The sequence below is a fragment of the Chelmon rostratus genome, chromosome 21 (assembly GCF_017976325.1).
Source record: "Chelmon rostratus isolate fCheRos1 chromosome 21, fCheRos1.pri, whole genome shotgun sequence".
Classification (NCBI taxonomy): domain Eukaryota; kingdom Metazoa; phylum Chordata; class Actinopteri; order Chaetodontiformes; family Chaetodontidae; genus Chelmon; species Chelmon rostratus.
Genome location: NC_055678.1, coordinates 1062691 through 1086008, shown reverse-complemented (window position 1 = coordinate 1086008; position 23318 = coordinate 1062691). Strand labels below are relative to the sequence as shown.

General features: G+C 44.4%; 2 protein-coding genes across 3 annotated transcripts in view; one reads left to right on the top strand and one right to left on the bottom strand.

Moving 5' to 3' along the window:
- LOC121624660 (rho GTPase-activating protein 44-like) overlaps nucleotides 1–13643 on the bottom strand; it is a 76983-nt gene extending 63340 nt beyond the window's left edge. The window contains exon 1 of one of the 2 annotated variants that reach the window (XM_041962464.1): nucleotides 13384–13643. In XM_041962464.1, the coding sequence (XP_041818398.1) occupies nucleotides 13384–13436 (53 nt within the window). In that variant the 5' untranslated portion in view covers nucleotides 13437–13643. Of the gene's footprint in view, nucleotides 1–10614; nucleotides 10668–13383 lie in introns of those variants that run through there. The other variant, XM_041962465.1, reaches the window with a different exon arrangement.
- Nucleotides 13644–16274: 2631 nt separating this feature from the next.
- stx4 (syntaxin 4) lies at nucleotides 16275–23281 on the top strand. The gene is made up of 10 exons (XM_041963424.1): nucleotides 16275–16451; nucleotides 16812–16916; nucleotides 17904–18003; nucleotides 18130–18204; nucleotides 18282–18352; nucleotides 18859–18967; nucleotides 20351–20424; nucleotides 21475–21612; nucleotides 21692–21802; nucleotides 21970–23281. The coding sequence occupies exons 1-10, from the start codon at nucleotides 16422–16424 to the stop codon at nucleotides 22048–22050; spliced, it is 894 nt and encodes a 297-aa protein (XP_041819358.1). The 5' UTR covers nucleotides 16275–16421; the 3' UTR covers nucleotides 22051–23281.
- The last annotated feature ends 37 nt before the right edge of the window (nucleotides 23282–23318 follow it).

Sequence of the window (23318 nt, the reverse complement as noted above, 5' to 3'; positions counted from 1 at the left end):
ACTGGCCGGGTTTTTTATTTTCTCACTGACAACAAACTTTATGAAAAGAGCAAAATCAAAACACTCCCGCTTCATCTGAGGCTCCGAGCCGAACCTCACAGGCTCCGACGGAAGATGTAAAACAGCTCACAGATATAATACAGATAAAATACATAACATATACAGTTCTCTGATTTCCTACAGCAGACGCTCGCTGTAGTTTCTACCAAACGTTACTCAAACTGGAGTAAACAGAGCTTTAGCTGGGGACTATTTTCAGCTGTGGATTAATACACATTTAGTGTTTCAGTGAGGATTTGTGGCAGCAGGACAGTGTGTGTGTGTGTGTGTGTGTGTGTGTGTGTGAGGCTCAATGATTTGTTTTGAATAGTTTTTGGACAACAGTGGAGGCTCAGAGGACGAAGATCTATTGAGCTTTGATTCAGACGTAATGCCTGTTAGCAGGACTGATCAATGACTGATTGATTTGTTGACAATTTAAAAATCATTCTTGTATTTTAATAGCTTGACATTTTGGGGAGAGGACGACTAAACGCTGTCCTCTTCACCTTTGCCCCTCGTCTCACACCACAGCCGGTGAGGCGGCCGCAGCGACACCTGAGCTGCGAGGGTTTGACTTCCCATTAAAGTTTAACAGACACGGAGAGGAGTGGGGGCCACAGGGCGACAGGTACGGCAGAAGAGGCTAACGCAGCCGCTCTCTGGCCACACCTTCAGACAGCCGGCCACGGCGTTTCTGTCTGATTCCACGTGGATCAAACGCTCACACACACTAACCACGCTGAGACGGTCTGATTAGAAACGCTCCTTCATATTTCACAATGAAGAAGACGATGAGTCATGACAAGTGAGCCGCAGACAAATCGTAGCCTATCAGTGTTAATCAGCTGATCACAGGTGACATCCAGAACTATCTCCAGCCATCAGGCCTCATTTCCACCTGAGTAGCTCATACTGTTACGATGAAGATGTATCACCGCGACAGGAAACTGCACCAACGACCGTATGATATCTGCAATGGTAACCTTTTCCCTTCCAACTATCTATAAATTGTTCTGTTTGACTAAAAGATAAAGCCAGAAGGTGGAAACGATGCTGCGTCTAAGCTGGTTTGTCTCTATCGGCCGCACAGGCCGAAGCGTCTCGCTGCAGGACGTGAAGACTCTCTCTGAGGACGAACGAGTAAAAAATCTTCCCCATTAGAGCGTGAAACAAATGAGTCTGGCTCTTTCTGAGAGAACCGGCTCCACGAGATAATGTGTAAATAACGAGGACGGCTCCTCGACTCCATCAGCTGAACTGGTCATTTCAGCTCTGAGCTCACTGTTTGATGTGAGAACAGCTGCGAGGGAGACTTTAACCGTCGTCTCCAGTGAGCTCGACAGCAGAGGAGAATTCAGTCTGACGCTGTGGGACTCCGGGAGTCCAGACACCGGGGGCGTGGGCTGCAACTCCAGCGTATATTTGTTTACATTACATAGCCACCAGTCGATCCTTTCTGCAGCTCACCCATGGATGTCTAAACCACTATGACTGGATTACTTTGATTCTGCAGAAAACATAAAAGCGTGTAAACTCTCAGGCAACTTCTGGAGCTATAACAAGCATCTTTTTATGCTTTATCAGCAGTTTATTCATGATTATTTGCCAGTGGCATGCACAGACTTTTTGAAGGGCAGGGGCGAAAAGGAAAAAAAGGGCACATATAGTGCATCCTCGCCACTGAAGAGGGCACTTTAGAGCGCGTTTTGGCATCCAAGAGGGCACTTTAGAGCGCGTTTTGGAGTCCAAGAGGGCACTTTAGCGTGTGTTTTGGCTCCCAAGAGGGCAGTTTAGCACACGTTTTGGAGTCCAAGAGGGCACTTTAGTGCATGTTTTGGCTCCCAGGGGGCACTTTAGCACGTGTTTTGGCTCCCAAGAGGGCACTTTAGCACGTGTTTTGGAGTCCAAGAGGGCACTTTAGTGCGCGTTTTTCAAAAACTGGGCCACGAGGGGGGGCGGTTGCCCCTCCTGCCCCCCCGTGCACGCCACTGTTATTTGCATTATCTGCATCTCCAGGTTGAGTCACGGTGAATGGAAACGTGTGTTTCATGTCTGTGTGTTCAGATCTGACAGAGTTAGAAGGAGCACGATTTTGGATGCAAATTGCAGCAATCAGCCGAGTGCTTTAAAGTACCTTAATTGCCTCGTTGAGCTACAACGGTGCTCCAAATCAGTGCGCTGAACTACGCTGACTTCCTGTTGTTTTCAGAGCAGCAGCATGCACCTGTCCCTTCACCTCCTGCAGCCTCACGTCTCCCCCGCCTGCCTTGCCTCTGCCACAGCTCCTCTCAAGCTGCGCTCCATTACAGTTGAGAAGTGTTTACTCATGGCGCCTCAGACCGTCCCTCATCAACACGGGCGCTCCCGTTGGCATCAGGGAAACGCAGGATGTTGACGCGATGTGTTTTCTCTGGGACCTCACTTGGCAGCTCGGCTACGCTCGTCCTGACGGCTCTGAATGAGACATCAACACATGCGGTCGCTTGACTGGAATTAAAATTCCATGAGAGGCTCCAAATTAGAGTCAGTACAGGAGTGAAACTACTGCAGGAGCTGTGGGAGAGTTATTCCCCCCCGCCCGTGATGTCATTTCCTGTCCCATTCAGGCTCTGCTCACATGGTGATGAAGCGCTCGGGTTTCAGCTGAGGGTGTTTTAATCGTCCCCGGAGGCTGCAGGCTGTTTCTGAAGCGAGGTGGGACCCTGTCACAGCTGAGCTAATGTTTCCAGGACGGCTCAGCGGTGGCGGGTGTTCCATTCACCGGAAAGGTGGAGTCTGGCTGCAATCGGGTGGGTGACGTCAGCGACAACAGAACTGAGGGACCACGGTTGCCGTGGCAATATGGGTGTGTCACGGGACGCCATGTGGTCACATACACACTTGTGGACTTGAGGGGGACTGCCAGTTTATTCTTCATGCATGCTGGGATTGAATACGCTATGTGGCCAAAAGTATGTGGACAGCCCAGTCTTCATCTGTATTATTAATCAGGGCCCCTCAAATTAAGTGACATATTAATGGAACAGCAGACAACACAAAGGGATGTTGGGATGAACTGGGACACTGACTGTGAGCCAGACCTGATCACCCAGCATCAGTGTTGGACCTCTTGTGGCTGAATGGGAGCGAACCCCTGCAGCCAGGCTCCAAAATCTGGTTGAAAGCCTGAAACCAGCCGCTGTTAGCCGCACATTAATGCCCACGGTTTCTGATGTCTTTGACGATATCTGAGCTGCTGCTGAAACTAATACTTATTGTCATTATTGCATAATCTGATGGTTATTTTTATGATCAAGCGCTTGATCGTTTGGTCGATACAATGTCAGAAAATAGTGCAAATGCTTGTCACAATTTCCCGGAGCCTTTAAAATCTTAAAAGCAATAAATGCTCCATTTGCAAAACTAAAAATGTTCCATTTTTGTTGAGACTGAGTCAGAGGGGTGTTGATTTACCTTCATGGTCTTTTTAGGCTGTTATTATACTGGATGCACTGTGGTGCTGGTTGTCCTGTGATCTGCTGATGAGCGTCTGAATCACTCCACATCTACTGAACGCTGGTCTCCTGCCAGCTCCCGGTCTTTTTCTGTGCATCACGTCAGAGAAACAAATCTTTGACAGACTGACACACCACTGGACCAAACTGCGAGCCAAGAGAGAATCCACTGCGAGGCTCGATCCTGGTTTTAAAACCTGCTCTGCGTCCCTCGGTCACAGACACAGAGATGCTGCTCGCCGCCGTCCTTGAAGTGTCGACAAAGTAAACTGCTCTGAAAAGCGAACAGTGTTATAAAAGAGACCAGCGGCGTCATCTGGTTCATCTGAAGCCTTCGACGGCTTACGTAACTTTACTCAAGTCTACAATTCAAAATGCACCCCCCATACCCCTCATAGCAGAGACAGTGCAGGCAGGGGGGTCCTTTAGTTGAATGTGTTCATCTCGTCTGACTGAGGTTTCAATCTCCGGCCCCCGAAAATGTCTCTGACATATCAGTAACCAAAATCCATGTTGCTGAATCAGCAGACTTTTTCTCTCAGTCCCTTCTGTCAGCTTCATCTTGGATCTATAACACTCTCCAAACTTTATGCTATGAATACTCAACCCCCCCTGCTTCTGTGTTTTGGTGAGTAAACTGGCAGCTTAGTGACATCCTGTTGATTGATTTTCAAACTCAGTAAATAAGCAGAGCTCCTTCGTAAACGCCACGCCGTCACGAGCGGCAGCAGCAGAGCTGAGGAGGAGGAGCGGCGTCTCCATCATCACACTCCAGTGACTTCAGCAACGCTCCGCTGCCGCTGACATCTCCCTTACCGACTCCCTCGGTCTCACCCAAAAAGCCGATGTCCCAGAACACCCCTGACAGACGAGTCCAGATGTCAGCGTGTTGCTATTTTTGTCCTCTTTTAACCCAAAATCTGCTGCTGATTGGCAGGATTATAAACCCCAAACCTGATCCACTTCTATGAGCTTCAGCGTAGCACAGAGTGAATATATAATCATACAGCTCAGCCACTGTGTCAATTCAAAGGAAGCTATTTTTGTCAAAAGCCCCCCCCTCCGCCACATCATCTCCTCTTTCTGTGCTAATTAGCTTCAGGGTGGAACTGTCAAAGCATCATTTCAGGACATGCAGCGTGAAGTTTACACTGGAGGATAGAGATGCTGCAGAGGAGGCTGACGAGAGGAGAGGAGAGGCAGGTAAATGAGCATGTGAGGCGAGCCGGAGGAGGAAGAGTCATAGCTGAGGAGGAGGAGGAGGAGGAGGAGGAGGAGGAGGAGGAGTGTGTGTGTGTGTGAGGGCTGCTCAAACTGTCTAATTAATGACATTCTGAAGAGCCAATCCAAGTAGGAGAAAATAATATGAAAGGAATGAGTTCTTGTCCAAACCTGGTGCCTCCATTACCCACAATGCAACTCGACCACCAACACACCAGTAGCCTCAAGCTGCCAGCCTCAGTCAGAGATGAGGTGGAGGGCCGAGGTCTGATGAGCTCACTCCTTCCAAACATCACATTTCTGTCATTTTCAAACTTGTATGTGGACTCAAGTGACATCACTTGAGGTTTTCCTGCAGCTCCGTCTGGAGCCGCAAAACGTTTTTTAAATATGCAGCAGAACGTCCCAGCACCTGAAAACAGACTCTGCAGTCTAAAAATCCTCTTTAAAACTATCATCTGACATATTTTAAGGTTTAACTGTGTGATTCCAGCTTTGTCCATCATAACATTAAGCAACGACCAACTAACTAACCATAAAGACTACATTAACCAGAGCTTCCTGTTTTATTACTTGACCAGCTCACAGAATGAACATTAATCACTGGAGCTGGTGAAATCAGTGGCTGCACAGCTTTTTAACTTGTGAATTATGGAAGTTGGTATTAAAAGAAGGATGGTGCTTATTAAAATCACAGCTCCTGCTTTGCCCCGTTTTCCAGTCTTTATGCTAAGCTAAGCTAACCACGTCCTCACAGACGTCCCCTCGCTCTCATCACTCTAGCCGGCTGCTAGCATCTCTCACACACTCGTCATCACAGTGAAGCTAGGAGGCTAGCAGGGTAAGCTTCCAGCTGCCTGCAGGAATTCAACAGACCCTCATCATGATAAATGAGAAGAGACTCGAACACACACACACACACTTAGACCCTCGCTGTTCCACACATTCACACACACGTGCAGGTAGAGCAGAGCTCATGTGTGACAGTAATGCCTCATAACGATGCTCATAATAAAACCTCCCCCACCCGCTGCGAATCAACACGTCAGATGAGCCTGAAGAGATGCAACATTTCACACTGTGAACAAAATGTCACGTCCGTCCCGTCTCCTCCTCACCTTCTCACCCCGAGCAGCCTGTGGCAGCCACGCAGAGCAGGCGAGCATTAATACTGACCTGAATGATTTCATTTAGCTCCCAGGACAGCACATTCCAACTGTATTCAGTGAGCAAAGTAGCCTCGCTATGGATGCTAATTATGTTCCACATAAAGGGCAATCAATTATCAAATCCGGAGGATGCTGTTGGAATTAGCACGCATGCACACGGAGCACCATGTTTGATAAATGGGTTCATTATCTTCCAACCGAATGGTCCGACAGTCGAGGAGAGTAAAATAAAAAGACCGCCATAATTTATGTTCACCTCTATGGAGCCATTTGTGCTAATCTCATGTATATATGCAACACAGGAGCTCCTTATTTGTAGCTAACAGGAAGCCGAATGGGTAATCTCTCTTCAGGAACAAAACACTGGAGCTTAGCATTGATGGGCTGTCAGCAGGGTCGTGACAGAAGAGCGTGTGCAGCGCGGCCAATGAGCCGCCCCGGCAGTGGGAGGTCAGGGACTGCTGGGGATACAAGGCTGGATTAAGCACCCATGAGGACTCCTGTGCCCACATACTGTACAGACACAGTGGCTGAATCCAAATGTCTGGACTTTCCTGCACACTTGCAGTCCAGGAAAGTCCACAAGTGCGGCCCAAAATCCACAATAATCAAAGTCAACTTGGAACATTACAACATGGATGGCAAAAGAAAATAAATACTAGTTCTAATCTATAGGCTGGGACAACTAGCCAAGTTTTAAATGAATATTTTATTGATGTCGAACTGAATCTTGATATTACACACACAGAATATGCATGCAACTAATAATGTTGTATGTTTGCATTAATCTGCAACTTGTCTGCTTTCACAGACAAAAACCACAATCCTCAGCTGATGTGAATATAACTATCTTATAATCATAATTACCTTTGTTTATGTTCATGCAAAAGGAAACTTTCACTGTGCATGTCAACCATCATCGATCTCTGTTATTCTGTGTATATCAGCAGAACTCTGAACCGCTGCAGCTCATCTGGTGGTCTAATGTTGTGTTCACTGACATCAAGTCAATCAGAGCTTCATAGGCGAGATTAAGAATGAAGACATCGACTTCCTGATGTGACAGCAAAACTGCCACAAAATGGTGACAAGTGAGATGAACAGCTTCTATGTTGGCTGGAAACAACGTGGGGGGGCAGATTTGTCACTCAGGCTGTCTGAATAATGAAGTGAAACCAAAATGACAGCTCAGTCTGTTTACCTGCACAGAGTTAAAGAGTTAAAGGTGGAATATGAAGGAATTGTCTGTTACTGTTGGAAACACAGCATTCAACCTTGCCCCGCCTCCCTGCTTCAAGTTTGTTTTTTAGTAAAATAATGCTCAATATATCTGCATACGAGACCAAAAACACATTGTGATGGATGAAGCCTTCAAAACAACCCTGTACAGTTTTGTTCAGGAAAGACGGTGGCTGCTGCAGATCAGCTGTTGTTAACAGACTGAAACATCTGGTTAACGAGGGGCAGGACACACTGATGTGCTGGACTTTGCACATCCAGAAGTGCAAAATCATCCTTGTGGATGTAGTTCTTCATATCCATGGACACAAGTGAGGTCTGAAGTCTAATTTGGTGCATTTACCCCCCTGCGGCCCGGCGCTCTGGCAGACTTAACGCGATGGCGATTAGCACATCGAGTCCGGAGTGCGTACATCTGGATTCAGCCATGCTGTGTGTGCCTGAGACCTGTGCAGATACTGTTTTACACAGCATCTGCACGTTGTTGCTCCTGCATCAAACAGTTTTCTGCTCCGAGCAACAGCGACTCGCCGGAGAGATGAAACTGTGTCACGGACAGGAGCAGAGGCCTGCGAGCCTGTCAGGGGCACCGCAGGGCAGCACAGCCCGTCTTCATCCATCCCATAAAGCCCGACAGCCACAGCTAGTGACACGAGTCCTTCCTCGGGAGGGGGGGCCGAGAGTAATGAGCAAGCCCTCAGCAGAAAAACCACAAGAGTGGCTGGTCACAGGTCCGTCCATCAATCAGAAAGTCTCTATTTGTTCCTGCAGACCAGAATATGACGGGAAACAATAATGCATGAAATTAATAACCAAAAATAATGAAGCCATTACGGACCTGCCTGAAAAAACCTCGTATTTACTGCGCTCTCTTCAATCACCAACGCCAACGCACTGACAGCTGATAATGGTTTAGCACATACAAACAATACTTTCTGGGGTTTTGTTGCCTGCAGCCTGAACGCTAACAAACTATTTCCCCGCCTGTTGATGGAGATTAGACCCCCATTTTCCAACATCTTTAATAGATTTGTCTCTGCTTTCGGCCTCATCTCACCTTGACATTCTCCGGCTTCCTTTGCTGAACCTGAACTAACGTCTATTTCCTGCCATCCAGGAGGAAACCCGTTTTTATGAAGAGACTTTCCTGTCCACAGTCAAATAACCGGCCTCTTCATCACCAGCACGAAAAATGTGAATGAGAAGATGAGTTAAAAATACTCTGCAGCAGAAGCGACGCAGCCAGCAGAGGATTAGGCCTGTCCTCTTCCTGCCATAACCTCGCTGTGCTCACAGTTACACATTTTCATTCAGTCGCCTGGTTCACGCAGCATTACGCAGGATTAATGGTGCAGCCCGACTGTTTTAGAGATGAATTTAACTGTGTCTGAACCTCTCTTGACCTATATCCTTAACTGGAGCAATGCAGCGATGTCGTCCTGAAGGGAGACGCTTCGTCAGTTTGAGGATGCTCATGTGTGTTTTCTGCACGGACTGAAACTATAAAGACAGACGGGCGTTTTAGAGGCTCCTCATGTTGCTCTAATGCGAAAGAAAGGCAGAGAAGAAACAGATAAATACCCCCAAGCTTTAAATTTCACTCCCTTTAATCAAATCTCTGGACCAGAATGAAAATATGAGTGGAGCAAACGAGCACGAAGGGAAGTTTAAATACACTTGAATGAATTAGATGAATTAGATCTCTAGAATAAGCCTTGGGAAACGAAGTGGGCAATCAAATTTACTATAATAATACATTACAGTAATACAAGCTATTTAGTACACATTTGAGAAGCTCCGTTTATCTTTCTTTATCTGTATTTTAGAGAGTGTCAAGAGCAGAAAACCAAAAGATTAAATCAAGGCTGCAGAATGATGGTCTGTCAGACTGTGGCGCAGGTCAAAGCTCACTTATCACGTCACGTTATTGTTTAATGCAAACAAAACCGAAGTATCAAAGGAACACGTTGTGGTTTTACTGGTTTTACTGGGGTGTTACGTACCAGACTTCTGGTTAAAAAAAAAGCTCCTTTCACCTTGAACAATGTACAAACTGTCAGAGCTGATCACTTATTTTTGGGCTCTCTTGAAAAACATCTCACTTAGTTTCATTTCTTTCTGTAACAGCTGACTTTATTTAACCAGGTAAAAAAATCTATCACATGTCAAAATTAGTAGGGATGCACGATAACTATTATTTAAAACCGATACCGATAACCGATAACACACACATACACCTAACATCATGACATCAATACCACAAACAAAACCAAAACCAGCGGCGCACAGTGAGAGGCGGTTGCTACGCAACGTACGTGTTTACTTTCAGAGCCGCTGCGCAGTGAGAGATGTGACAGACGAGAGTAGGCTCATTTTAAATCAATAAAATATGTTTTAATCACTATTTTATGTCACATTATTGAATGCTTTAGTAGTAAGCCGTGTTCTAGGCGGGATAACGTATAGTGAGCAGGTTCCTACGGAGAAATAAACCCCATTGCTTCGCGTCGGGCTTCTATGTCATCCTGAAGGAACATACATGATCCCTTACTTAGACTTATCTAAGTTTAAGTGAAGAAGGGCAGTCCATAGTAAGTCAAGCACCATCACGTCCATGAATAAATCTTCAATAACCTTGGCCCGTGGGTCATCTTTGGCAAATTTCTTGGACTTTTTGAAAGCTTCGCCAACGTGTGTCAGTCCCAGTGGCTTCTTTGCGGCTGCTTTGCTAACATTAGCGTCTTTAGCAGGCCGGGCGTCCTAATTACTTACTTATGTGTTACATGTGTAAAAATGCTGCGAATGCTAATTCAAGTCAGCAACTAGCAAAATTATGACAGAGTTATCGAGTTGTTTTCTGGCATGAGGTTATGCCAATGTCACTTGAACGCAGCATTCACTGCAGGCCATTCGGGTCTCATAGTGGGAGCGAGGCACTGCCCTGCTGACAAAAACACATATGTTATCGGGGCTGTTCGTCATGAAATCGGACTTATCGGAATGACGTCATAATTTCCTGTTATCGGCCCGATAACTATCGTGCATCTCTAAAAATTAGCATCTATTTGGGGCTGGAAATATAGATCACACATCGCACAACCCATCGTCTACAATAACTACACCTGGCAGCACATTTGGTTTATTATTCTTAAATCTGCGGGACATAAGGAACCTGCAACCCTCAACACCAGCCTGGTGATGCTGCCAAGGTCATGGAGGAAATATCACCAATTACCCGCGTGGCCAGCAGCGAGGGTCTACCCTCTAAATATGACTAATTGCCCCTGCTGTTCTGCCTCTTATGATACAGGTAAGAACTCATTACCGGGATGTTCTGCCTCACTGGGCTCCGGCTCTCCGGCGCTCAGGCAGATGAGGGGGAATAAACAAGCACCTGGCCTTGCACACACAAACACACACATTCACACTTTTTATGTTCATATACTTACGAATAATTGGTTGCTTTTATCTGTTAAAGTGCATCACAGTTTCTGTCCCTTCGAGGTCCAGCGAGGCACAATTCCAGTCATTTTTTTGGTAATGGGTAAATGTCCTCCAGGGATTCCTGCCGCCTCTGCCAAGTCCACTCTGCTGGGCATTAGCTGCAGTAATACCGTTTTCATTGATTTGTATCAGGCCTCTGCCTGCAGTCTGAGTGTGGGTGAGCGAGGTACAACATATCTTGACACAAAATCCTCTCAGCGTGCCAATATCGTCAGTTACTGCCGTCAGCCAGGCAAAACAAACCGCTAATAGTGCTAACGGCGCCTCAGCCGTGCACGCTGCATGAGAAACCCGGAGCAAGTTGTGCAGGCGGTGACAGGCTACAAATCAACCTGCTGTCAGACGTGACGGGTTTGTATGTGTTGACTGAGCTGAGCGACACACAGCCATGGCTCTGTTTGAAGGTTATGCAACAATTAAGAAGGGTTAAACAACGCTTGAGCCAAAACTGCCAAAGGCGCAGTGTTGACATTGACTTTCAGTTACGGGCTAAGGGTGGGGTTGACAAATAGAAAGTGAGGACACAAAGACTTAACAACACCTATCGAGGACTGAGCTGCAGCAACGCTGCTTCAGCTGCACTGTCCGGTTTGTCCTGAAGGGTCGAAGACGCTACAATACAAGTGACGTCCTGACAGAGAGCTGCTGTCCAAAGCTTCACGGGGAAGAGTCGCAGATCAAGTTGCTCCATGATAAAAGAGGCATATAGGACTCGTTTTCACACTGTGGGAGCCAAAATGGGTCATGAGTTTTTTTGACGATGGTTGAACGAGCCTCGGGTCTTGACTGAGAGATTAACAAACTCTAGATTTATCAGCAGCATCGAGCCTCGCAGGAAAAACAGACACACTGATAACAAAGAAATCACGTAAACCTAAACACACTCATCTCAAGGATTCTCACATTTGCATACTATCTGATCATCTTGGTGCGGTCGGGATTTACGAGGATTACTCACGTCGACATTCATCAACCGTAACGTGTCACCGTGTTTGTATGTTACAGTATGTGAGGCACTAAATGAAACTTGGAATCTACTTTATCCTCCAGGATTAATAAAGACTTTCTGAAACTTGACACCAAAAAAAGCAAAAGTTACTTTGTCTGTGGTTATTCAACCTGTAATTTTCCGTATTATTATTGTTTTTTCCACATCATCAGGTATAGCTCACTTCCTCAGGGGCATAGCTAGAGGTTGTGGACGCTCCTCCCCTTCAACACAAATCGTCCAATTGTCCGAAGTCACCTGAACTCCCAATCACTCACCTGTAAAACTATGAGGAAAACTTCCTAAACATTACGCACATTCAAAAACAACTCCCTGAATTCTCCAAACCTCAAACACTGGGTGAAACATATTTATAGTAACCAAGAGCTAAACCGCTACACCGCTAACACATTATTCATGTACACTATGCAGGCACAGGAAAAAAGAAAAAACTAAAATCCACGTGTATTAAAGACGCAGGTGAATAAACATATATAAACTTGAGTGACCAGTTTTTATTGGAATTATTTTTATTTATTGGTGTTCCACAGGGCTCAATCCTCGGGTCTCTTTTAATCAACACTTATATGTTCCCATTAAATCCAATTATGTAAAATAACAAAATACTGACAGCCAAATGTACCTCGCTGTTTCACCGACTACTGTCCCATAGACTTTCTCTGCAAGTCCACTGAACAAAAGAATTTAATGTGCCGGCTTATCCGTTAGCTAAATGCAAACATCACTGAAATTAGTTTTAATAATTGCTAATTGTTGTCTCAGATTGGTGCTCAGTTGGCTTCATGTCATTGAAAACCAAAAATGAAATCAGAAATCTTAGCATCATCACGTTAAACCAGCTAACAGTCACATGAAATCAGAACAATGTCGGAATACTTTTATCCCAAAGAAAAAGTTCGACATTTTGGGAAAGATTCTTCTATTCAGTTCCTTTCTGATGTGTAGCTAGAGTCAGGAGACAGTTAGCTTAGCTTGGCATAAAGTCAAATCAGGGTAAACAGCTAGCCTAGCTCTGTCCAAATGTGAGAAAAGAAGAATTAGCATGTTACATCTTTCATTTAATCTGTTTTCATCTTAAACACAACCAGGCTAGGTGTTTCCCTCTGCTTCCAGTCTTTATGCTAAGCTAAGCTAACTGTCTCCTGGCTCTAGCTCCATAGACAAGCATGAGAGTGGCTTCGATCCTCTCGAGCAACCTTCTTAATGTAGCTGTGTCAGAAAATGACAACTTGAATGGGCTGCCATGTTCAAATGTTTCATCCCCCCTAACCATCTGTGTCTGTCACTGGGGGCACATTTCCCGGATTAAAACAGGGAAATACACCCGTGTTTACTGGATGTCATGCTCTGTCTCCTGACTCCCCCCTGCAGGGCTCCCGGGGGCCACCCTTCGCTCTTATCAGCCAGCAGCCCTGCTCCGCGGGTACCATGCCCGCTCCCTCCTCATCTGTGTGCGGACACGCTCCCCCCCCCGCCGGGCTCAATCAATCACACAACGTTCAGGCTACGACTGTGACCTACAGCTGACAGTTAATGCTTTGTGCAAATCAACCCAGCTGAGCAGCCAAAGCCCATCGACTGAATGACGGGAGACCGGAGCTGGCAGCCGACACACGGGCGGCAGCTCGAGTCGGAGCCGTGAACGCAGCACGCATCCAGCCCCGTGTCGAGGACAAACGCGTCTTTTCGTGATCGCAGCTCTTACCTGCCCACTGTTTGGTTGGCGAGCTGTCTCATTCGGTTGAACTGCTTCTTCATCTTGTGTTTTTCTGCGTTACCACCGGGCGGTAGAGCCACTCCGCATATCTCATTGATGGAATAAAGTCAGATCTCCGCGCTGGTCTACGGCAGACGAGGAGGTTCAGTCTTTAAACATCCAGTTTGGGGAAACATTGAGCTAAATCCGCCTCATTTTGCTGATGAGGACTGCGTGTCTCTGTCAGCCGCTCCGCTCCGCTGCTCCAGAGATGCTGGACCGAGTCCTCCCTCTCTCCCCCAACACTGACAGCTCGCTGGCGAGGCGACGTTCCCGCCGGTGCATTCTGGGAAATGTAGTTTCCTCCGGTCTCTGCACAGAGACAGAGAGGGTTTTTATAGTTTAACTTCTTCCAGCTGTGTTACTACTGATTCATAGTGGAGGAAAATAAGCAAGTGAATTAAAATACTGGAGGACTCCTTCAGTACTGTTCTGAGGTACTTGTAGTTAAGTATGTCCAATTTATAATTTATATACTTTTTTATTTTATAATACTTTTTCATTTCTACTGTTTACTATTTTGCTATTTTATTATTATTATTATGTATATAGTCTTTTTACTGCTTGCTATTATGATATTTTATTATGTATAGTTTGTTCTTTCTAGTCTTATTTCACAATTTTTTCACTTATTTCACTGTGTGTAATGCTGCTGCTGCACTGCAATTTCCCAGCTTGGGATAAATAAAGTATATCAATCTATCTATCTATTATGCTGCTTTATACTTCTACTCCACTACATTTTAGAGGTAATTGTACTTTCTAAACCTTTAGATTACTTTACCTTTTAGTTTAATTTTACATCAAAACATACAATTAACATGATAAATATGATCTAATTTAATGTTACTGATTAGACGTGATCAGGCTGGAGGTGTGCAAAGATCTGCTGGGATTTACATGAGGTCATCATGTTCGTACAAAAAAGATACATTTTCACAAAATATCTAGATAATACTTCTGAATACTGCTGAGTATACTTCAACTCAAGTAGAATGCAGGACTTGTTTTATGCTGTGGTATTATTACTTTTACTTCAGTAAGGGATCTGATTACTTCTATCACTGGCATTAAGTATCTGGATGTAGAGATGCAATTTGGATTCAACACAAACATCTCAATACATCTTTTCTATTGTTTCCTCATATGTATGATAACTTTAATGCTAGAGTAAGTGTGCTGCTGAATTAAGATACTGGAGACGTTTACCACTGAAGATATTTAAAATTCCTTCAAACAATCTGAAAAGGAAAAGCTTTGTTTTTAAACGATCACTGCTGATGTCCACAATAAATGTCTAACTTTTAAAGAGGGTCTACACATAGACAGTGATCTGTTTTAAGAGGTTATAAGTGAAAAAGGCTGGAAACCACATGCCTAAGAGATTAATTGTCTTTAGATTTACCATGAAAGCCAAAAAGCAATAACATTAAAGGTCATTAGTCAGGGATGATTTAAAAGATTTTAATAACCCTGTAAGCTTTACACAAAAGAGAACCCATAACACTAACCATTATCTTTTAAGGCCACATTATTTTAAATTGATTTCATGAATTCAATTTAAGAAACTGAGGTCATTTAAAGTATTAAAGAAGGTTTTTGTTTGGCTCTAACTGGTTGTAAACTGTTGTGATAAATGTCAGCAGCATCAAGTGGCTACATTATCAAGTCACATCTGGATCATTGACTGTTTACTGCAGGTTTATTATCTGACGTGCTGGGGACGTGTTAGAAATGTCAGGTGTATCATCCTGACACACAGTCTTCAATAGGTCTATTTATAGCCAGCAGAAAGGAAATGTCAGACGTAAATATTCATAAGGACATTGTTAATTATCCTCACAGGCTTTAGTGTCCATGCAGGTGAATTTTCACTGTCTAGTTCAGTCTTGATGACAGAGTTTGAAAGCTCCACCTGAATGTTCCTGACAGACAGTGTAGACTGCAGCCTGACTGGGTGTGTTTGTCGGCTTTGGTTCAAGTTTGTGCAGGCGAATAGCGCCATCTTGTGGCTGCCAGGGTCAAGTAGGAAACTCGGTTATGTTTGATCTGCAGGAGCAGCAGTGATGACGCTGTCCCCACACAGGTGTAACCCATTGTCCTGTTTATTAATTACACCTAGTTAAACCTGCCAAGGCAGAACTTAATTTGTCAATCAGACATTTAATTTACTAAACCAACCAACAACCATCATTTCCATCTTGCGATATTATCCATTAACAGTTTGTCCAGCATCACTATATCACGATATACACTAATTTTCCAGTTTATTAGATACACCTAGCTGTGTTTTGTCCTAAAGAAAACCCACAGATGTCTCTGAGCTCTGAGAGTGCATGTATATGCAAGACTCAGCAAAAAACATTATCAGAGTCAAAGTGCATGTGTGCTGTGGTTGTGCCCAGTCCATTTGGACATATGAGACACCAAAACACCGCTGCAGAGGTAAAGCAAGATTTTTCAGAAAAGAACATAACTTCTTACTAAAACCGTGACATTGCAAATAAAGAACCGTGTCTCTTTTCCCAAGAGCTACACATAAAACTGTCACCAGAGAAGCTCTCTTCCTAAACCACAACTGGAGTATTTTATAATCTTCCATCTAGGAGAAGTCAGTGATGAAATAAAGAACATCTAACAAGAAAAAAGAACACTTAAATAAAAAAAAATCCAAGTGAATGTCCTGATAAAATCACAACCGTGAAGAAACTATAAATAGAAGTATAAATGTGAAATTACCACTATGGAAATGACGCACCGCCCTGTGCAGTTACACTCCGCTGTCGCAGGGGCGCCGATGAGTCAACGATCAATGTTTTGAAAAGCACCAGAAGAAGAAATGTTAGTACTGGAGTTTACTAGTTGAATGACATTAGAGCAAAGTTTTCCGCTTTTACACTTAGATTCTCTGCTAGGAAACGAGTTAATCTACTTGGACCTAGAGTCGCTGCGTTTCTGACACCCGACTGGCAGCTTCGCCTTGAAAAATGCGAGACCGAACCAAGGAACTGGGAAATGTGAGTGGAAAAGTTAACGGTTAACGTTAGCAGTACCGCGCTAGCTTGCTAACTTTGCGAAGTTCAATCCAACGGGAAACGGCCGCTAACCTCAACGGTCTGCCGTGACAACTTTTACTAAGAAAGTTAACCAGCAAACGTGATTAAAATAGTAATGTTCAACGGTTTGCGTGTGTGAATGTTACGTTTAGCGACATTTTCTATCCCACTTCCGTTTCAGCCCTTTCTCCTCACAGGATATGTCAGGCCGGGACGGGGCACGGCTGCTGGGGCTGCAGCAGCTCGCTGTGCTCAAGATGGGAAGATGTTCAGACACGAGAAAACACTCACTCTCTGCATTTCCTGCCTGTTTGTCTGCAGAATGCCGAAGCTTCAGATGACGATGAGGAGGGCAAAGCTCTGATGATCAAACCTGGAACCTCTTCAGCCAAAGAGGAGAAGGAGAATGAAGCCTTCTTTAAAAAGGTCTGCAGCTGACAGATCACCTGAGATCACCTGGTCTTTTCTTTACGTTTTTGCCTAAAGTGATCAATGCTGTCAACACAGCCCACTCATGTTTAGGACAGAGAAGCAGCATGTTTGTTTTCATAGTTAAACTGAGGGAAAGGCTTAATATCCAGTTCTGAGGCTTCAGGTAGAAGAAACTGAACCGATCTTGTCTGATACTTTCTGAGTTTTGTTTTGTCAACACCTCAGTCTCTGCTGATCCCAGTGTCCTTGTACTGGGCTGCCATGAGTAAGAAACCAGCGCTGTTGTTTTGAAAGTCTATGAAATCTTCTTAAATGTGAGAATTTGCTGGTTCTCTTCATCCTCTGTGATCGTAGGTTGAGTATGTTCGGGTTTTGTGTTCTTTGTAGGACAAAACAAACAATTTGTTGGAAATCTGGACATTTGTCACTACTCTAGGCCTGAAAACGTTTTTTATTCAGAAAGGCCTTTGAATGTTGGTTCTGAACTGATTTTAACCTGTTTGTTGTTTTCATTGAGCCTTGCTTTAACTTTGTTTTTGTTTAACTTTTTAACTTTGAGATCCTGCCGATGAAAAGTGCACTAGAAATTAAATTTATTATTATTATTATTATTACTCTAACATTTTACAAACCAAATGGTTCATCAATGAGCAGAGAAAATGATCTTAAGGTGAACTGCTGAGGAAAATAATTGTCAGTTTTTTTTTTCATGAAGAAGATGAATTATTTAGTTTACAAAATGTTTATAGTGGTGAAAATGCCCATTGGAAGTTTCCAAAGCGGGCCAGAACACAAACACAATCAAATTTCAATGATGTAAATCAGGAAAGCAACTGTTTCCTCCCAGTTGGGAACCTGGATCAAGAGCACGTTTCACTTTCTTGCTTGATAGATGAGTTAAATGATTAGTTGTGTCACATGCAAAAAAAAAAAAAAAAAAAAATGCAGCTTCCAAATCTACAACTTCTTTCCCATTCTCAGGTGCAAGAAATTCACGAGGGGCTCCACAACCTCAGACGGATGGTGTCTGAACTGGAGAACAAGCAGAAGACGGTGCTGGGTGTGGCGCTGCCAGAGGAGAGTGAGTGTGTTCAGAGTCTGACAGTAACCCGACAAAGTCAAATAATAGAAAACGTTTCTCTCGATCGGTGGTGCTCGCTCAGTCTGGATGTTCGTGTGCTGATCCGTTGCTTTCCTCTTGGTTTAGGTATGAAGAAAGAGCTGCAGACTCTTCGAGAGGAGATCAAAACACTGGCCGGTCAGATCCAGAGGAAACTGAAGAGTGAGTATTCGTGGAGAACGAGTGAACTCTGTTGATTCAGTTCGTTTCGTTCACGCTCGTCGATCATCTCTCCACAGGTATCGAATCAAAGAAGGGAGAGGAGGACGGAAAATATATACCGGTTAACGTTCGAATGCAGCGGACCCAGGTTGACTCTTTAACTTTTAAATCGTAGAGACTTTAAAGATGTAACTTTTAGTTTAAAATGCATCTGTCAGACCTTTTGTGGCTGCAGCTGCATGAAGTCGTTGTTTTCCTCTAATGATTGAACCAGTGTTTTACTAACATGCATGCTGATAATGTTCACGGTGACGGTCACTGGTTCCTGCTGAAGAATTGATTTAAGGTGTTACCAAACTGTTCAGGGAGGTTTTGATTCAGCTGGAGGATCATTTTGGAGGATTTAGTTTGTGGTGCTGCTGAGTTTTCTCCCATTTATATCAGCGAGGCTAAATAATAGAAACACTGTCAGTATAACACAATACAACTCAACAGCAGCACAAACCGCATCCTCCAAAGTCACCATCATCATCATCCATTACCAGGTCCGAGGTCCACACGGCCCACTCAGCTCGTGTTTGAGCTTTTACCCACAAGTTCAAGCTTCGAATGCTCAGCTACCATAAAATGACCGAAGTGTCTCCTTCCCTCCAGCACGGCGTCTTGTCCAAGGAGTTTGTGGAGCTGATGGGTCACTGCAACACCATCCAGGCCCAGTACAGAGACCGCAATGTGGAGCGGATCCAGAGGCAGCTCAAAATCAGTGAGTGCGTGGAGGACGGCAGCGTGTTCGGGCTTGTGTTCGCCTCCTCGGGGAGATCCCGGCTGTGCCGATCACTTCCCCCTCGCTGCTGGGCCGTCGCTTGACTCATGACGGGCTGTCTCATGACATCTGTCACATGTCTTCTCCTTTCTCTGTCTCACTTTCGACTACACACACTTTCTAACTCCCCTATTCAGCCTTTATAAGCACTGTAGAAAGATTTCTAATCGCTTTATAACACACATACAGTGAGTTTAGATTATAACTTATTACAGCTGTGTTTCACTTTATTATCTGTTTATACTCCAGCTGTTACGTTACATCACATTAATAAACACAACTACATTATAGCATTTTATAAATCATTAAATTTTATCAATGTGCTTATAACTGCTAATGAGGAGTTAAAGTGTTTAAGTACAGTCGATGGTAATTTTATAATAATTACACTTTATTTAATGTCTAAAGAGCTGCCCATGTGACGCTTCAGGGGAATCTGTGGAATATCCTCGATGTCACTGAACACAGACGCACTCCTCTCCTGGATAATTTAACAACCCTGCTAGTTTATGATTTGGTGACCAGTTTTAATTATTTCACCTTTGTACCTGATAAATTATGTTCTGTAGTACCCACGAGCCTCGGTCAGCAGTGGATTCAAATCGCTTTGTCAGTGTATTTGAGAACAAAACCCGTCGTTATAGTTGCTGAATTCATCCTGAATCAACAAAGATTTTAAAGCGACTGAAGCTGCAGGGCGTGTTTTTACTTTTCTCGATGCTGAAAACCGCCCTGGGAGTCGTAGTCGACACAAGCTTGAGTTTAACGTTGATCTGAGCTCTAACCGAGTCATGATTGTCGAAGCAGCTTCTCCAACTCAGAGCAGTCACTGACTGTAGATCAGCGGCTGGGGCTGTTTTAAAGCTGCTCATAATCACTCTAGAAGACTTTGTTCCTATTGGCTGAGCTGCTGGAGACGGTACAGAAACAGGAAACGTGTGGTTGAATCTCTCCGCTATGCAGCACCGGAGTGTGACTTCAAACAAACCTGAGAAAGGATCTGAGACTTCATTCAAACCGAGTCACATGGTGGCAGAGCTGCAACGATTGGCCGATTAAAAGGAGATTAATTGGCAGCCGATTAATCGTTCAAGTCAGCTGAAATGTTTAATTACAGTAAATTCATTTTTGGGGTTTTGGATTGTTGGGTGGATATTGTATGTGTGGATATTGCGATCATGAAAATAACCGTTAGCTGCAGCCCTGCGTTGAAATCGTGATTCAGACTGACAGGAGGAGGCTGAGGCGTCTAGTGTTTTCAGCTTTTCAGCGTCTCTCCTGCGACATTTCAAACACTGACCTAACGATGTTCTGCCGTTTCAGCCGGGACCAATGTGACGGACGAAGAGCTGGACACAATGCTGGAGAGCGGGCAGACGGATGTTTTCACCCAAAATGTGAGTACACGCAAGATGAAAGATGAAAGGAGGATGTGGACATGTGACTGGATGCACGAAACCACGACAGCAACACCTGCTGCAGCAAAACACAGCTGGTGGCAGCAGCAGTGACGTTCAGTTACACGTAGACAGATTAGCTCTGCTGTAGCTTCTCGTGTTGTCAGATTGAAATTTGACACAAATGACAAGCTTACAAACAGCTTTGTTCAAGATCAACATTTTCCTACAACCCACTGCTTCGAACAACCACTCATCAAAACTGTATCAGAGCGCTGATCATCTCACCACCAGTCAGAGCGCTCTTTGGAGGGGGGCTGGGAGCCAAGCTAGCTGACTGTATATACAGTAGTTAAAACTAGCTCCACCTTGAGCTGTGGAGGCTCTGAGAGGCAAGTGAGAGAAAAATATGATGATCCGTTTTCTAAGTGTGATCTGAATGGTTTATCTTTTGTGTTTCTGACTGGAAACAGGTGAAAAGACAGTTTTTGTAACTTGCTTTCATTTTTCAGCTGTGAAACTGATTTAAATAATAATGAAGTTTTGTCTGTATTATTTTTTTAAGTTACTTTTTTCCATTTATTTTTTGTTTGTTGTTGTTGTAATACTCCTTTTGGCCACAAGAGGCTGAAGTGCACCGCACATGGGAAAAGTTTTCCTTCTTTCTGCCAGAAACAAACACCTGCTTAACATTGTGAAAGGGTCTGTTTCAACCCAAACCATCATCTTTTCTTAAACCTGACCAAATAATAAGTCAAGATAGACTTTTCTTTGTGAAAACAGTTTTAATCAGACTCGGAAAATGAATCATCAGAATGTTTTTTCCTCTCAGAGCTTCAGCAGCTACAACAGTAAGAATCACATTCATAGAGTCACAGAGGACATTTTACTGTGCTTCTACCTTTGATACTAAATCATGACAGTGTATTTTTACATGGTTGATGTAGTACTTTTACCTTCTGGCACCACTGGTCATGGATGAAACCTCGTGGCTGCTGGTAGATTTTTCTACCATCGATAATGCAGCTAATACATATCTGTGTTGCGCAGATCCTGATCGATGCTAAAGCTACAAAGCAGGCCCTGAATGAGATCGAGTCCCGGCACGATGAGATCCTGAAGCTGGAGAGGAGCATCAGAGACCTGCACGACATGTTCCAGTACCTCGCCATGGAGGTGGAGGCTCAGGTAAAGCACACGCCGCCGACGTCTCTCGGGCTTGTTCGCGTTTTGAGGAGGCTGACTCCGAGCTGTTTGCGTCCCGCAGGGGGAGATGGTCAACCGCATTGAGAACAACATCAAACAGTCTTCTGACTACGTGGAGAGAGCGAAGGAAAACACGGAGAAAGCTGTAACGTATCAGCAGAAAGCACGCAAGGTACAACCTGCTTTCACACGAGAGCTGAAAGACTTCAGCTTCCTGCTGGCACAGATCCAGGACTGACTTCTCAATAACCTGGTTTAGACGTTACAGCCCCTGAAGTTTCCGCCGGATTGTTATTTTCTTGTATGTTAATTAATCTATTTGTTTCTCTTCCAACGCAGAAAAAGATTTGGATCGCCGTGTGTTTGGCCATCCTCATCCTCATCCTAGTCATCTCGCTGGTCACCACCTTCGGCACCTAACACCCGGCAGTGTGAGTTGTTTGGCAGAAACTCATTGTGGGTTCAGAAATCCCCTTTCATGTAAATAGTTTCAGCCCCCCCCAAACAGGATGTACGGCTGAATGAAGTCAGTGGATTTTGTCAGTGATCATCCCTCTGTTTTTTTTTTTCCCCCCACACATTTTAAATTCGTCGTCCTGTCGGCCTTTTGTTGGTTTTTAAAGAAGAGGTGTGCTCTCTGTTGTCTTAACTCCCACCCTCCACTCAAGAGGTACTGCTCTGTGGAATCCCCCGGTCAGATTCGGGTCCGCAGCATTACGACCAGGAAAATTAGTGAACTGTTACGTCAGTGCTGCTTCCCCCCGCTGCACCGAAAAGAGGAAACAAGTGGCCTTGAACAAGCACAAAGCAGTATTGAAACCCAACACTGATCATACTGTACTCAGGAAGCTGTGCGTTGATTCTTGTTACGATGTCGTTTCTGGACGAATTGGAGGCATAAACAGCAACAGTAACAGAGGGGGGGCTTTCTTTTCTAGACATATTTAGTTAAATAGACTAATATAAATGTACATAACCGATACTGCTGGTGATTCTTCATGCAGATGAATTTTAAAACTTGAAAGTTGTTTCAAAATGCTGACATGCAACAACTGTAAATATCTTTTTTTTTTTTTTTTTGTGGAGCCCCTTTTTTGTTTTTGTACAGCAGCGTCTCAGCACTGCAACAAAAGGCCCGAGGCCCGCCTTTCTTTGTCCCACCAGTGTGTATTTATGATTTCATGTGTTGTGTAAGCTGCTACGAGGAAAGTTCTGCAACAGCACGAAATGAAATCTGTACCCCCCCCCCCCAACGGTGCCTTCTCCTCTATGTCCTTGTGAACAGATAACGTGAAGAAGGGATGGAAAGAGTTTTTATTGTTCACACCAGTGTTTCAGCTGCGTGTCCTTGTGGCCGAGCCTTTTTTATTTTATTTCTCTTCACCTGTTTGTCACATTGTTCAGAGTCTAACTTTACTCCCGGAGCAGCGAGGTGTTAACGAAGCAGAAAACCCATTTACAGACAAACAGTACCTGCTGCGCACCACAATGTGACAAACCTGGAAAGAAAACTGTTTGTTGAAGTTTGTCCAGTCCTGCTCCCGTCGTCTCTGGAAACAGAGGGCAGAGCGGCGACTTTGCTACTGTGTAATATATCAGCTTGATTTTAATATAAGTTTGTTTTTAAAATAAAATACTGCCATGTTCTATTATATCGTGTTTGTCTTTAATCTCTCATTGAAGGACCT

Excerpts from the sequence above, each read along its gene's own strand:
- stx4 (XM_041963424.1), top strand. The coding sequence starts at position 16,422 with ATGCGAGACCGAACCAAGGAACTGGGAAAT. Across the intron at positions 18,004-18,129 it reads TGTGGCGCTGCCAGAGGAGA|GTATGAAGAAAGAGCTGCAG; the intron begins GTGAGTGTGTTC and ends CTCTTGGTTTAG. Across the intron at positions 21,613-21,691 it reads CCATGGAGGTGGAGGCTCAG|GGGGAGATGGTCAACCGCAT; the intron begins GTAAAGCACACG and ends TGCGTCCCGCAG.